At 53.3% G+C, this 14752-nt stretch overlaps 1 protein-coding gene across 25 annotated transcripts in view; it reads left to right on the forward strand.

The window, feature by feature from the left end:
* The window catches only part of MAPT (microtubule associated protein tau), a 100997-nt gene that overhangs the window by 58580 nt on the left and 27665 nt on the right, over positions 1-14752 (forward strand). For 6 of the 25 annotated variants that reach the window (XM_059048732.2, XM_059048735.2, XM_059048734.2 and 3 more), the window contains exons 3-6: positions 1814-1900; positions 4432-4518; positions 8358-8423; positions 12531-13643. In XM_059048732.2, the coding sequence (XP_058904715.1) occupies positions 1814-1900; positions 4432-4518; positions 8358-8423; positions 12531-13643 (1353 nt within the window). The remainder of the gene's footprint in view (positions 1-1813; positions 1901-4431; positions 4519-8357; positions 8424-12530; positions 13644-14752) is intronic. The other 19 variants (XM_059048738.2, XM_067020932.1, XM_067020931.1 and 16 more) reach the window with 7 other exon arrangements.

Here is a 14752-nt window from a genome sequence, read left to right on the forward strand (position 1 = left end):
CTGTAAGTCTAAAACTGTTCTCAAATAAAAAGTTCATTTTTTTAAAGTCCGGGGAAAAAAGTGGGTTTTACCACTTTTATTTTTTGAAAGAGAAACTAAATTCAGTTTGTAAAGTATGAACAAATTTACCAAGTTATTTTGTGTCTCAGAGGTGCTTAAAGTATGTTGACTGAAACTCCTCAATTCTTTTAACATAAAACGTGATTGGAAGTTCTATCCTGAAACAGATGTATGTATGAATATGTATAATATATATATGCAAATTTTCTGATGCTAATAACCTTTTTGTCGCTGCTTTGAAAGTGTTTGAAGACAGTTTAAACAAACTTACCCAAAGAATGTACTTGCCAGGAAAGCAAGTTGATACCTAAGAGATTTTCATAGTTCTCATCAAATGTGTTCTTGCTACTAAGGGTTTAGAATGAGTTATTTTTCTATGGGAGTGAACAGTGTGACTTGACAGAAGGTGTCACTTTACAAGCAACATTTTAGATAAGTGACAGACTTTTTTGAATAATGACAAGAAACCACATGTAAAATACTAAACAAAGAGCATCTGCATTGATGCTAAAAGTTGGAATAGGATTAGATAGAGCCAAAGGGAGCAGCAAAGTGGGTAAAAGCTGGTTAACTGATAAAATAATGCACCCACATGAATTAAAAAGTGTTAGTGAGTTAACTTGTTAGACCTTCCAGAAGACCCTCAGAAGAGGCTTCTTCCTCCTTCCTTCCTTCCCTCCAAGAAATTTAACAAGGATAAAGCAGATGATGACAGGCTGGGGCTGGATTGGGGGAGGGGTGTTTGGGGGACAAGTGTTTGAGACACCGTCAGGCCCATAGGCTTCTGTGCTCCGACAGTCGAGGCTGGTCTGTAATAAGACCCGGCAGACAGTCTGTGTGATGCTCCCTCACCATGTGTCCAGAGCCTACTTGAGGGAGTTGGCAGGTTTTTGCAAGCTCCAGGACCGGAAGCTTCTTTAGAATCAGCCCTTCTTTGGCTGGATGGGTGCAGCCAGGGCTGAGTGTCCAGGGGTGGTGTTCTAGCAGAGGGTGCGACTTGTCTGATCTCGAAGTGTACTAGAACACCGCTTGCCTTTTTTCGTCTCGTGAGTCTGCTTCATGCAGAACCAGCTCCCTGTCCTCTATCTCCAAGGCCGCCCCCACCCCAGGTGGAGTGGCTTTTGCAGAGTCCATCCGAGGTCCCTTGGCTTTGGATTCTGAAAGGACAGTTTTCTCATAAGTAGTGATGGCTGACATTTCAGGTGTAACGCAAGGCTTGTTGGGCGGTACTTGGAGACACAGCCAAGTGTACAGTTAGAAGTAGGTACTGTGTCTGCCCTGAGCTAATTCCTTTGCAGAGGAAGGAGTTGGATCTCTGAGTGTTTTCCCAGGTCATTAATTGTCATTAATTCATGGCAGTGATCTCCCATGAATCTCTTCAGTAGGGAAACACAAAGCCCCAAGTTTACTTGTGGCTTAGCTTTCTGGTGTCTGCTGCCCGTTTGTCAATATAAGAGCCTTTGTCTCAATTGGAACCACAAGCTAATTAAAAGACAATTTCTCCTCTCGTCCCAGAACAGGTAAACATTGTGTGCCTCTTTGCCTGGTGACCCTGGTTTGGGGGCCCAGCTGTTTTGGGGTGGGGGTGGGATTGGTCCCCTTTGTGGTTTTATCATGTGGCCACAGTCCATCCATCTGGGTTCCATGCTGGGTGATTTCAGCTCCAAAAGACACTGTCCCCAAGGTCCTCTGAGGTCGAAAGCAGGGGTGGAGAGAGGCAGCCATTCTGAGGGGCTCATTGTATATGTTCCAGAATCTCCCCTGCAGACCCCGGCCGATGATGGATCTGAGGAACCAGGCTCTGAAACCTCTGATGCTAAGAGCACTCCAACGGCGGAAGGTGGGGCCTCCCTCTTCTCATGGCTTTATTCAAGCAGCTCCTTCCATGCTCCAGCCTGCGCTTAGCCACGCTTTGAGCTCATACGTGCCACCCTTCCTGGCTGCATTTGCTGCTGCCTCTCCCTCTGGCTGAGAGATAGCTCGCTCAGTGCTTTGCAGGACGGGGCTCAGGCCCCGGATGTTGTGGGAACCACGCTGTTTTGATGCCTTGCTCGCTAGGGTCAGGTATGGGCAGCTTCATCGTGTGTGAGTTTTGAGGCATCCACACTTGAACAGGCTGGGATCTGTGGCAAAGCAGGGCCTGACCTCAGCTCCACAAAACCCCTGCTCCTCACCCATTGTCCTCCCCAAACTTCTTTCATGAGCCACCAGGTCCTAAAGCAGCTATTTGGCTGAGCAAAGGGCAGGTCAGTGCACATCTCCAAGCTCACACTTTGGGACTGGTCTTGGTTTAGTATCCTTCCTTTCTTGAGCTTGACCTGGGTGTCTGGACCTTGGCCATGGTGTTAGTTCCAGCCCATCTTCTAACCTGTCCTCTGTAGACATTTGGTGTCTAAGTTATTACAAAGCTGCTAATGTATTTCCTGAAGTGTTCCTTGGTCCTGATTTTGACCATCTTCTCTTGCTTCCCATCTATATCAGTCAAGACTGTGTTGATCGCAGGTAATGGAAAACCCAACTAACTGTGACATACATATGAAGAGGTTTATTTGTCTCACGTAATAAAATGTCTGGGCTTGGGCAGCAGCTTCTCAGTGTCAACTCTTCTGCCATCATTAATGGCTGGATTGTTGCCTTATGGTTACAGAATGGCTGCTGTACCTCCAGGCATCACATCTGCCTTCAAAGTAGAAAGAAAGTGGCAAAGCCAAAAGAACCCTGAAACCAAATGTGTTCCCTTTTTATTAGGAAAGCAACAGTTTTTCTGCAGGCCCCACCTAACCAACTTCTGTTTATGTATCATTGGCCAGAACTGGGTCTCACAGCCACCCCTGGCTATAAGGGAGGCTGGGACATTGAGCATTTTGCCTTCCAGGCTCTTTAACAGGAAAAATCAAGGGATAAGGGCATTGAGAATGGCTTTTGAGTAACCAGTCGGTAGTATCTGCCCCTCCATCTCTCCATCCTCTCCAAGGTTCTATTCTCAGCACTTCCCTGGGCCCTGCCCATGACATTGATGAGAACCTGGCCCCAGCATCTCCCCAAGCGTCCACCTTTGGATGAATTCAGAAAGTGGCTGTCAAGTGCCTGCCAATTGATGGTGCATCCGTGGAGGTTATAGTGGATGTGGCCCTTCCCCGCCTTTGCCACCCCCTCACCTCTGAGGTTCTCAGCCTAGTGAAGAGAATACCAGACCAAATGCTGTTTGCTCTTCTTCTTAGAGCCAGTGATGTTAAGACATAGCCTGCTGATCTTGTTAGGACAGTTTTGCAAGTTGCCCACCGCCCTGAGAAGGTCCTGAAACACTAATGCCAGATTTTATGCCAGCCTTCCAAATCGGCTTTATTCTGGAAGAATCTACCAACCAAGTCTTGCTGCATTCTGGACCCTGTCCATGTGTGCATCCCAAGAGCTTGAGCTCTGGCCCCGCAGGGAATGGGGGAGCCTGCTGGGCCTGGACTCTGCCAGGCTGCTCCCCAGACAAACATAACAAAATGGACTCCTTTTGATGAACCTGAGTCAGGCTCTTGGGAAGCTTTCAAAGCTGACAACTCCTTATGTTTGCCCAGAATGGCCTGGGAGTATGCCAGGGCATTGCTCAGGGAAGAATGCCGATTTGGAAGTGTTCACCTCGGTGAGAGACCCAACAGCAACTCCTGGCAGTGGATCTTCTCCTCCAGCCTCTGCTCTGAAGGTGGATCCGTCTGTGGGCCTGTTGTCAAGCACCTGACTCCAGACAGGGCCGGCCTGTTCACTGCCACCCAGGGGAGTCTGTGGTTTTAAACCATGGGTCATGGGCTCCGGGAGACAGGGGGATTAGAACTGGAAGAGACCTCGGAGGTCACGTGGTAGTGATACTCCCATTTTGCAGATGAGGAAACTGAGACCCTAAGAGGACAAAGGACTTGCCCAAAGCCTGCCTCCCAGCAGAGCCATAGACTCCAGCCCTGACTGCAGGGTTCCTGCACTGCCTTGGTCCCAATCCCATTCTCCTGTTCTGCACTGCCCTAAGGATCAAACACCTGTGACCAGTCATCTGATTTTCAACACTTCTTCCTTAAAAACACTTGCGACCGTCCCCAGCCGTCCCTCTCACTGCAGTGTTTACAGGGGGGCTGTCCTGGCTTTCCTGGCAGAGGGCCTGGGTGTCTCATGCATGGGTGCCACTCAGACAGAGTATTGAAGTGCTCCCTGGAGAAATGTCAAGCTGGAGCACGGCTCTGGGCCCTGCTCTGCGGGGCTGCTTTTTTTGCATGTGGCTGAGTCCCCTCCCCATCGCCATCCCTGCATCTTTGCATCCCCAAAGAGCAAAGGTGAGGGGTGTGGCACAGCTCAGCCCGGCCCCCTAAGGTGACTCTCCGTGGTTTCCAGACGTGACAGCACCCTTAGTGGATGAGGGAGCCCCCGGTGAGCAGGCGGCCGCTCAGCCCCCCACGGAGATCCCAGAAGGAACCACAGGTGAGGGTGACTCCCAGGTCGGGGTGCCCAGCTCCCCTGCTGGAGGATGGGTGCACGTGGGGTTATGCCTGTCTCCAAGTGCAGCAGGAATGTGGGTGGACACCAGCCTCTGGGAATCTCTGGTTGTTGAGCCTGATGCCCTTTTCCTTCCATGGCTGGCTGCCTGCCTGCCTGCCTCCCAGAGAATAGAGGACCTTCTGGATTCCTTCTAGCTCCTCCCCTCCTTGTCTTAGCTCCAGAGGGTTCTCTGAGACAGGCTGGCGGCAGATCCTGCCTTCACCCCCAAGGTCAGTCCACCCTCCTGCTGCGACTCTGCCAGCAGCAGGGTTACTTCCTCGGAGGTAAACGGCTCCCTGGGGGGCAGCTGAGTGTACAGCAGCATCAAGATGGTCCACCCACACCTTGGGAGGGCTGTAATTGGACAGTCCCCAAGGAACTCAGCGACGTAATCTAGCATCCAGTTTTAGGACTATCTTTTCAAGAGCATCAGTGTCGAACAGACATGACGAGACTGTCCTGTCAACACAGATGATGGGGAGTAGCCCAGACAGGGCACTGACCAGAAATGCCACTGGATTCGGGGCCGCCAGAGTCACCTGTGAGCTGCCCAGGCCCTTAGGGAACAGTGAGCACAGCCCAGAGCCCTGGCTGTCACTTCCTTCACATCCCCTTCCCTGGGCTTACGCACGACTCCAGCCGTCGGCTTGGTGATTTGGAGGGTGCTCAGCACGAAATGCAGAAGAGTTCTGGACCGTATGTCACCAGCGATGGACAGCGGGGGAAATGTCCCCCGGCAGGAGTTTTCTTTCCTTCCTGAAGACAGGGCTCAGGCAGCCGTTTAGGAAGCCTGCAGCCCTCTCCCGGGCCTGTGTGCTGGGAACACCGGGCAGGGGCCAAGCAGCACCACGGCTCCCTCCAAGTAGTTTCTGTTTGCAAGTTGGTCTTCTAAGATGGGTGGAGGGGGATGTTCTGGAAGCTGGCAGGCCTCGTCCCTGACAGTGAAGGTCGTTTGAAGGCCGTGGAACGAACGACTCATGGTAACTTGGCTTTTGTCTCCCGTTGTCCCTTTACAATTGTGTCAGTGGGCGAAGCTCTTGCCCTGCCTGGGGTGAAAACTCGAGCCACCTCTTGACTTTTGATCACTTCTGAGTTATCGAAAGTGTTTTAAGTTTCCACAATCACAAAACCCAGTCTGCAAATGCTGATTAGAATGTCCAGTCCTGCATAACAGCCAAAGCTGCAGCCCTTCCTCTCTGGGACTAGGGAGGGGCCGAGGACGGGGCAGGGGCAGGAAGGTTCTTAGTGCGTTGGCGCTGCTGTGAGCCAGCTGCATGAGGTCTGCAGGTGTTTAAAGCTGACTCTTCCTCTGTGGGGACCTTTCTGGGATTCTTCCAGACACCCCGCCATCCCCATCATCCCTCCCTCTGCATTTGATGCCAGCAGACATTTCTTCTCTCTTCGGCCCCTTGGGGTCTAAAGAACCACCTCCAGCCTCTCGCCCGCTGAGGTCGGCTTGTTCACATCAGCGGCCCTGCTGCATGTGGCCCGAGGTGCCCCCTCCACTATAGCTGCCCTGTGCCCACAACAGGTCCATGGGGAACGTGGGTGTTCTCTGCCCCAACAGACTGTGGCTATGCAGACTGCCCGTAGGCTTTGCTCTGCCACCAAGGCAGGGCCAGCGTGTCTCTCCTCCTCTGGTTTTCCCCGGTGGGCTTCTGACAGCCGTCCACCTTGTCCCTAACCATAGAGAACTCACACCACGTGTCTCCCCCTGGTGCCTTGAAACCCTCTCGATGGGATGAGATGGGAGGTCACCAGGCAGCCACCCCCCACCCCCCAAGCTGCTGTCTCTAAAGAAATCCTCCTCAAAAATTCTCTCCCCCACCACCCTTTACATCCTCAATGAAGCGGGAGGTTTTAGAGTTGGGGGGACATTTTCTCAGCTGGTGGCTTTAACAATATGTACCTTAATTTAGCACCTCACTTGGGCATGTCCCCTGTGCTGTATCTTGGTTCTCCTATGAAACTTCGCATTTGAGGTCCATTTGGGGGTACAGTGTGGCCATCCCTTTGCAGGAATCCCTGCCTTGCAGGGTGAGCATGGAGCCCTCTTGGGGCTCCAGGGATATGGAGAAGCCATACAGGGATGTGACGGTCCAGCCACTGTCACACACCCTCCCTCTCTTTGGCTTCTCTGAGCATCTCCCTTGCTGGGATCAGGGGATGTCAGAGATGTGAGCAGCAGCCCGCAGTTTCTGATTTGCATCAGGACCAGGATATCAAGACACCGCGTGGGTAAGCAAAAGCGGTGGGCTTCCTGGTGCCACGGCGGTGATGTCATCTGCATGCCTCCTCGTGTCGTCCGTCTCCAGGACTCCGTGCCATTTAGCTCGACTTGCTGTCCCTCTGAGCCTCTCTTCCATCACCTTGTCAGAAACTCAGATCAAACCTATGCTCGGAGCTGTGCTTCCAAGACAGTCGGCTGTCGTCAAGTGACGCGGAGCTGTCACCGTTAGACCTCACAGGCCGTACGGTGTCAGCGTGCAGGGGACCCAGAGGTGTTCCTGCCTAGGAACTGCCCGTGGGGGAGCTGCCCGAGCCCACTGCTGGCCCCCTGCCCCTCGCCACGGCTGCCCTGGGCCAGCCAGCGGGCTGGCTGTTTATAAGGCCATCAGGCGTCTGTCCAGCGACCCAGGGGCTCTTCTGCCTCCGCCGTGTTCTCTGTGGTGGACCCGTATGGCAGGTGGTGGTAACCTGGCATTTCTGGTTTAGGTGTAGAGACTGAGTCATTGCAGGTCTGGCAGAGAAGACTGGTGGCCCAGCCAGCAACTGGTGGGCATGTCTCAGGGCGGTGGCCTCTCTGTCACTGTCCATCAGGGCATGTTGGCTCTCCTGGGATCATGGGGGTGCGGCGTGATCAACTTGCCTTTTAGGGGCTCTTTCTTCTGGACAGTCGCACCCATCGTCCTGCCGCAGCAGCCCAGTGTTTTTCACGGCGCAGAAATTGGTGTTGTGTGAAAGCTTATTGATTTGGGTACCACTGATGGTCAGTAGCTTTTCTCAGTCTTTTTTTGTTTGGGATGGACTGCGGCTCCCTAAGCAGGAGCCCAAGACACCCCCAAAGCTGCTCACTGACACTGCTGGCCAGGTAGCCCCTATTCTGAGCATGAGGTGAAAGGGCTTGCCCAGTCGTTTGGAGGAAAGAAACTGAACCGCCGGGGGGCCCCTGCTGTGTCCCAGGCACTTTGCTAAATACATTCACACCATTTTGTATAAATCCTCACCACTCTCCTGCAAGGTGAGCGAGTGTCATCACCTGGCTATTCTAGAGTTGGAGACAGAGGCCCAGAGAGGCTGAGTAACGGTGGCACCTGGGTTTGAACCCCAGCCGGACTCCGCAGCCCGCGCCTAGTCCTTCCTGCACCTTTGCCACCCGCCGCCCCGGGAGCGCTGGCTGGGGCTGGGAGGGCAGCCTCCGCCCGGACACAGCTCCCACAGCAGTGGCCAAGCAGCAAATTGCTTCTCTGACCTCCCCTGTCCTGTGTCTTTATTGAGTGGAGTACTGAGGACCCTGGGTCCATTGTGGAGAAGGTCTTTCCTACCGGACTGTGTCGCCCATAAGGTGCGTGGTTGTGTGGGTTTTGTTTAGTGAACTGTTTTCATCCACGTCCCCGGCAGTCACATTTGCAAAGAGCCAGAGATGCAGCGCCTTGGGGCTGCTGAGGTGTGCCTTTCCTGAATGCTTTCAGAAACATAGCGGAAGAGGCGGGGAGCTCTGTCTCTAGCAAACAGTAACCGTCTTTGCTTTTATCTTCTTCATTTGCTGACACACAAACCAGCTGAAGAAGCAGGCATTGGAGACACCCCCAACCTGGAAGACCAAGCTGCTGGACATGTGACCCAAGGTCAGTGGGCTAGAATTGCCTGCCACGCATGACGTGGGGGGTTGGGAAGAGGGGGACGGCGACACAGATGGACCCTACCCTGAAAAGAGAATTTGGACCTGGGCCTTAATGCCTGATCTTTAGGAGTTGGTTTTTTATCGCAGGTGGGCTATTCAGATAGAGAAAGAGCTCTGGCTCTTTCTAGCCATTTCTGAGTCTTTCCTGAGGTGTTTAGTGTTCTGAAAGAAGCTGGCCCTGCCCAGTATGGAGAGTCGAGAATCAATGACCAGCAGAAACACAGATATGTACGATGAGTGATTTCCCCTGTAGGCGGCCCTCTGGCCCGTCCCGGGAGCAAAGCTTCAACCAAATCACCACTGAGCTATTTCCTTTCAACTTGCTTCTGTGCAGCCTTCAAACCTTATTATGATTTTCTTCTCAGGGACCAAAACTGCTGTGCTTAAGAAAAGCAACTTTGTATTATCACTGAGCGTAAATGTTTTAAGAACTCAATTTTTTAAATCCTAGAGATGCCTGATCTTAGGAAACGGAGACCGCCAATACAACCTAGCTGGGTTTGTTTTCCGTCATTTGCTGCATGAATGAATTTGACAGTCTACTGTGTAATGTGGAGGCTTCTAGATTGTAAGAAAGCAGGGAAAACACTGTTCTTTTCTCCAGAAAGTGATTTGGGATTTGTATAGCGCCACCACTGGGGCCATCCGACTTTAGGAAGACTCTGAGCCCTGAAGAAATGTCTCCTTGAAGGTGTTTTGAAGCCTAACTACACATTTCTGCTCCCCAGGGGTCCCTGCCCTAGTGGGCTAGGGTTTCTCCTCTCACATGTCACGGAAAGGCATGTTTTCATTCTTAGGCTTACAAAGAGCTTCAGAAAATATTGGAAGGGATAATCATTAAGAGGGGAAACCTCAGTCTATGCGTTAAATAACTAGAATCCTGCCTCCTGTTTCTTTTAGGTTACGATTTGCAGCTCTTAGGTAAAATTAGAGGTTTTTATAACCTCTGGAAATGATGATCTATTTCCATAAAAAGAAATGAATGAGTTTTTTCTACCAAGTTTTACTGCAGGCTATGTCTCCATGCCCCTAAAACATATTCCATGCAACAAAAAGTTCAGGCCATCAGCTTTCCTGGAAACTTTACTTTTGTGCTAACTGAATTTTTGACTTTCCCAGCACTTGCCTAGAGTCATATAGATATAAAGATGAACACCAGGTAACATCTGCAGTGGAAAATTGGCACCAAATCTGTGAACGCGTGGAGGTTTCTACCTCTACTCCCAAGGCCAATATTTAATGTCTTGACTGGAGCTGCTGATCCAGATGGCCAAGCCCAAGCTCCCTCTAGTGGAACCTTGTGAAATTCAGGCACACTGGTGATCCACAAACATTTTATTTGACACAGGCCTGCAGTCTGTTTTGTACAAAAACAGGCAGATTTAGGGAGAGCCATGTATACAAAAGCACAGCTATTATCTCTTTCTTACTTTCCTGCTGCAGAAGGAAAACCTCTGGCAGCCTGTGTTCATGAAGTACTAAGACAGAAAAGATGTTTCAGGATGGAGCTGCAATTGGCTGAGTATTAGTTGTGGGGAGACCCTACCCATCTCACCCCTGCTCACACCAGGGTAGACCTTTCTTCTGTGAGTGTCTCCAGGACCAGATCTCCCAAGGGAGTGTGGGGACACAAATTTATCACATCAAACTGTGTTTTCCCAAATATTTTTCACCTTGGACCCACCACCTGTGATTGCTACTTTTATTTTATTTTATTTATTTATTTATTTATTTATTTTGCAATACGCGGGCCTCTCACTGTTGTGGCCTCTCCCGTCGCGGAGCACAGGCTCCGGACGCACAGGCTCAGCGGCCATGGCTCACGGGCCCGGCCGCTCCACGGCATGTGGGATCCTCCCGGATCGGGGCACGAACCCGCGTCCCCTGCATCGGCAGGCGGACTCCCAACCACTGCGCCACCAGGGAAGCCCTGATTGCTACTTTTAATATTTACTGAGCACTTTACAGTCTTCTGGGAGCTGAATAGAATGTTCTCCCAGCCTGACTCCTTCCTCCAGGAGTGCAATGGCATGAGCTAAGGTTCCTTACACACACATGCACACGCACACATGCACACATATGCTGTACTATCATCTATTGGTAACTTTTCAGGCTGTGTTTACTCTGTATGTTTGGTGCCCTTGTTTCTATTTAATGAGGGGCTTTTAAAGTCCTGCAGCATGTCAGAGTACAGTAACATCCACATCACGAGCAATTTCTAGGAAGCTCTGGAGGAAAGCTTTTTCCAGAAGGCGCTGGAGACCTGGCCCGTCAGTGGGTGTAAGGACCGGCGGCTGCTGCCGCTTCCGGTCTGTCGAGCGGTGGGTTGGGAAGAAGAGGCACCGAGGCAGCTGCTCAGGCTGCCCGCTGCCCAGCTCGTTTCCTCCGTCTCTGTCGTTCGGGCGGTTCTTCCCCGCGACTGACCAAGGGCCCCCGCGAGGTGCCTGTAGACCCCGCGGAAGGCGGAAATCAGCACATTTTCCTGACACGCCTTCATGTACTGATCCCTGGCCTTGTGGCAGGCTCTGTGGCGATGCTAGGAACACGAGATGAATGAGATGGTGAGCTCAAGGCCCCGGTGTAGCGGTGGGAGGTAAGGGTGAGTCGGGCCTCTTGATAAGGGTCCAGTGGGCAGCTGCAAGGACTCCGACTGGGTTGGGGCGAGAGGGACGTGTCACCCATGTGTGTGGACACCTGTGTTCTCCCACCTCCTTCCCCTCCCCTCATCCAATCTCTTTCTCTTCCAAGACCCCCAATCCTTTGGGGTTCCAGATTTTGTTTAGAGGAGAGCCGTGAAGTTGTTCTGGAACTAGGTAGGATGCTTGAAGAGTTGGGAGTTAAAACAAATACAGGATGTTTATTAGGAGAACCAATGAGCATACGTCTCCTGTCCTTAGTACACAGATACATTTTTTTAAAATTTATTTTGGCTGTGTTGGGTCTTCGTTGCGGTGCGTGGGCTTCTCACTGCGGTGGCTTCTCTTGCTGCGGAGCACGGACTCTAGGCACGTGGGCTTCAGTAGTTGTGGCACACAGGCTCAGTAGTTGTGACTCACGGGCTCTCGAGCACAGGCTCAGTACTTGTAGCGCATGGGCTTAGCTGCTCCGCTGCCTGTGGGATCTTCCCAGAGCAGGGATCAAACCCGTGTCCCCTGCATTGGCAGGTGGATTCTTAACCACTGCGCCACCGGGGACGCCCCAATACACAGATACTTTAAGGAGGGATTCACGTGAATGTCGCACGAATGAAGCAGAAAAAAGGGAAGTGTGCCCTCCATCCACTGGGTTGGCGCATGGCAAGTGGTGTGATAGGGGTGAAGCAGTGGTCCCCGTGGGCCGCGCATGTCTTTGCCGTGCAGACCACCTTTACTGCCACGGTGGTCGCCTCACCTCTTGCAGAAGGCTGTCCATAATCCACGATCTGGATACACCTGAACTGTGTTTCTGTCTCCTGGGGTCTCATGGCAGGTCCCTTAGTAAAGACTTGAGCCCTGATGGTGATACGTTTGGGGTTTTTCAGATCTGTCAGGGTGGGTTTGTAGGCATCTGCTGGTTTCATTCAGCGAAAAGGGGGAACAGAGAGAGGAGAGGAAAAGAGATCCTTACTGCGCCCCAGCCAGGTCCCAGCTAGGGGCCAGAGTCTTCGGGAGGCTAGCTGTCCCTGGAGAGGAGGACAAGCTTCGTGGCTGGTGGAGTTAGCGCGAGGCAGCCCCAGTGAATGACAGGATGCTCGGAGCCCAACCAAACCCACAAGGGGCAGAGGAGATGATGCTGGCATGAGATGGGGCTTTGGTCCAAAGATGAGAAAACTGAGGCCCAGAGAGGGGAGGTGCTCACCCAGCAAGTGGGCGGCAGACAGACCGAGAGACCTTTCATTCTGAGCAAAGAAAAGCAACGAGGGTGAGCCCAGAGCGTGGGCTCCTTTTTCTTGGTTAGGTGGGCTTGAGATGCCGTTTAAATGTCCTTTTCTTCTTTCAAAAGTGTGTCCCCTCTCTTAAACACTTAATGTGCTCTTGCTAACCTTTTGCCACCTCCGGCTCTTCAAACCCAGAGGAGAGGAGAGTTCCGGGCCAGCAGAGGGAAGTGTCTGAGAGGCCCCCTGCTAATGGGCTTAGCTCTCAGGTCCAGCCTGCACACGGCCAAGAAGCTTCTGGGGTCTCCGAGCTGCATCTGGGGGAGAAACAGCCAGAAGCTCCCGTCCTGGCAATCTCTCACTTTTCCCAGCATCCTCCTGTCTGCCAGCCACCTCTTCCACCAGGAGGCCCTCAGGAGCCCCACCAGGAGTGGGGACCAAAGCGAGGGGAGCAGGCCGAGGAGGGGCTGGCCCTTCCGAAGCCCACCTACCCTGGATGTCTCCAGACGGAGCCTGGGAGTGTCAAGGTTGTCCAGGAAAGCTTCCTCAGGGAACCAGGGCACTGTGGAGGTGAGGCCATGGACCCCGGGACCCCAGCTCTGACCTGCCAGCATGTGTCTGACATGCCTGGGGCTCCCATCCTGCCCGAAGGCCCCGGAGAGGCCACACACCAGCATTCGGGGCCAGGACCTGAGGATGCAGACGGCAGCCGCTGCGGCTCTGAGCTGCCGGAGCGCCAGCTTCTGGGAGACCTGACCCAGGAGGGGCCGCCTCTGAAGAGGGAGCAGGGCAAAGAGAGGCTGGGGGGCGAGGAGGTGGATGAAGACCGGGACACTGATGAGTCCTCTCCCCAGGACTCCTTTCCCTCCCAGGTCTCCCCACATCTGCAGAGCCCCACCACCCGAGGCGGGCCAACCCCCGAGGCAGTTTCCGGAGAGGCCCCTGCGATCCCTGGTTTCCCAGCCAAGGGTGCCATCCCCCTCCCTGTCGATTTCCTCTCTAAAGCTTCTGCAGAGACCCGGGTCTCAGAGCCCGATGGGCCCGGGGAGGGGCCCCCAGTGGAAGGGCACGACGGGCCCCCGGAGTTCATGTTCCACGTGGAAATCAAAACCGATGTGCAGAAGGAACAGGGACCTTCGGAGGTGGATTTGGAAGGGGCTGCACTTCCTGGGGCCTCTGGAGCAGAGCAAGAGCCCTGGGGCCCCTCTGAGGGCAAGGACACAAAAAAGACTGACCTTCCAGAACCATCTGAAAAGCAGCCTGCAGCTGGTCTGCCAGGGAAGCCCGTCAGCCGGGTTCCTCAACTCAAAGGTCTGTGTCTTGAGCTCCTTCGCTCCTGCCCGGCGACCTTGTGTGCCACCCAGGCTGCGGGCACTGCCACTGAGCTTCCGGCCCCTCCTTGGCTCCTGCCGCTTCCAAGGCCCCTGGGGGACAGCCACCAAACCGGCCACCTGGGCCTCAGCTCACCCTCCCGCCTCCTCCTGCCCTCAGGCTCCTCTCACGCTTGCCCGCCGTCTTGCATGTCACCAACAGCCCCCGCGCCGTGCTTTCTGCCCCGTTCGCTTCTCTGGCCACTTGATTTATCCACAAGGTTCCATCGGCCCAATGGAGGCTGGTGGGCCGCACTCCACAGAGAGCACAGCAGCTCCTCCCACTTTGGGGGGCTTGTTATGTGTTTCAAATTCATTGTCTAGAACCCTCCCAACCCTCCCAAGTGGGCATAATTAGCCCCACTTTGCAGATGAGGAAACTGAAGCTCGGAGAGGTAAAGTACCTTTTGCTGAAGGTCATTGAGTATTAGGTTCGGAATCCAGGTACGTCTGCTCCGAAAGGCCTTTCCTTCCCTATATACCACAGTGCCTTCCAGAAGGTCCTGAAGTGTGTCCTCCTAGCCCGGAGACTCAGAGGGCACATGCCTGTCTTCTTCGGCTCTGTCAGTGGACAACACATCACGTGTAGCGGGCGACACACACCAGCATTTGGAGGTGGCCCAGAGTCCCCACCCCCACTCCACCCCACCCTGCAGGATAGACAGTGAGCAGAAACAAAAACTCCCTGTGGAAGAAAACACCTCCTCCTCCCTCAGCAGAGCCCAGGCAGTCCCTGTGCTGGGATCGCAGGGGTCTCAGCCCTGGCCCAGTCTTGAGCTCTGGGAGGCGTCTCTGCAGCAGCCCTTCAGGAGCCGGAGAGATGGGAGGGGAGGTTCCCAAGGGTCAGGGTCTGTGTCCTGTCAGTGAGAGGACAGTTTATACTCCAGAGGGGGCCTCGTGGCCACAAGTCGGGTGCATTCATATATTTAGGTCCTGTAGCATTTTAGAATTATTTGCGGGGCCCAGAAATTGAGGCTACTTCAGCTGTCCGTTGCAGACATCTGTTAAATGTGGATTAGAGTCTACTCGTCGTGAAAACTTTGAAATGTT

Source organism: Kogia breviceps, chromosome 19 (genome assembly GCF_026419965.1).
Source record: "Kogia breviceps isolate mKogBre1 chromosome 19, mKogBre1 haplotype 1, whole genome shotgun sequence".
Taxonomy (NCBI): Eukaryota; Metazoa; Chordata; class Mammalia; order Artiodactyla; family Physeteridae; genus Kogia; species Kogia breviceps.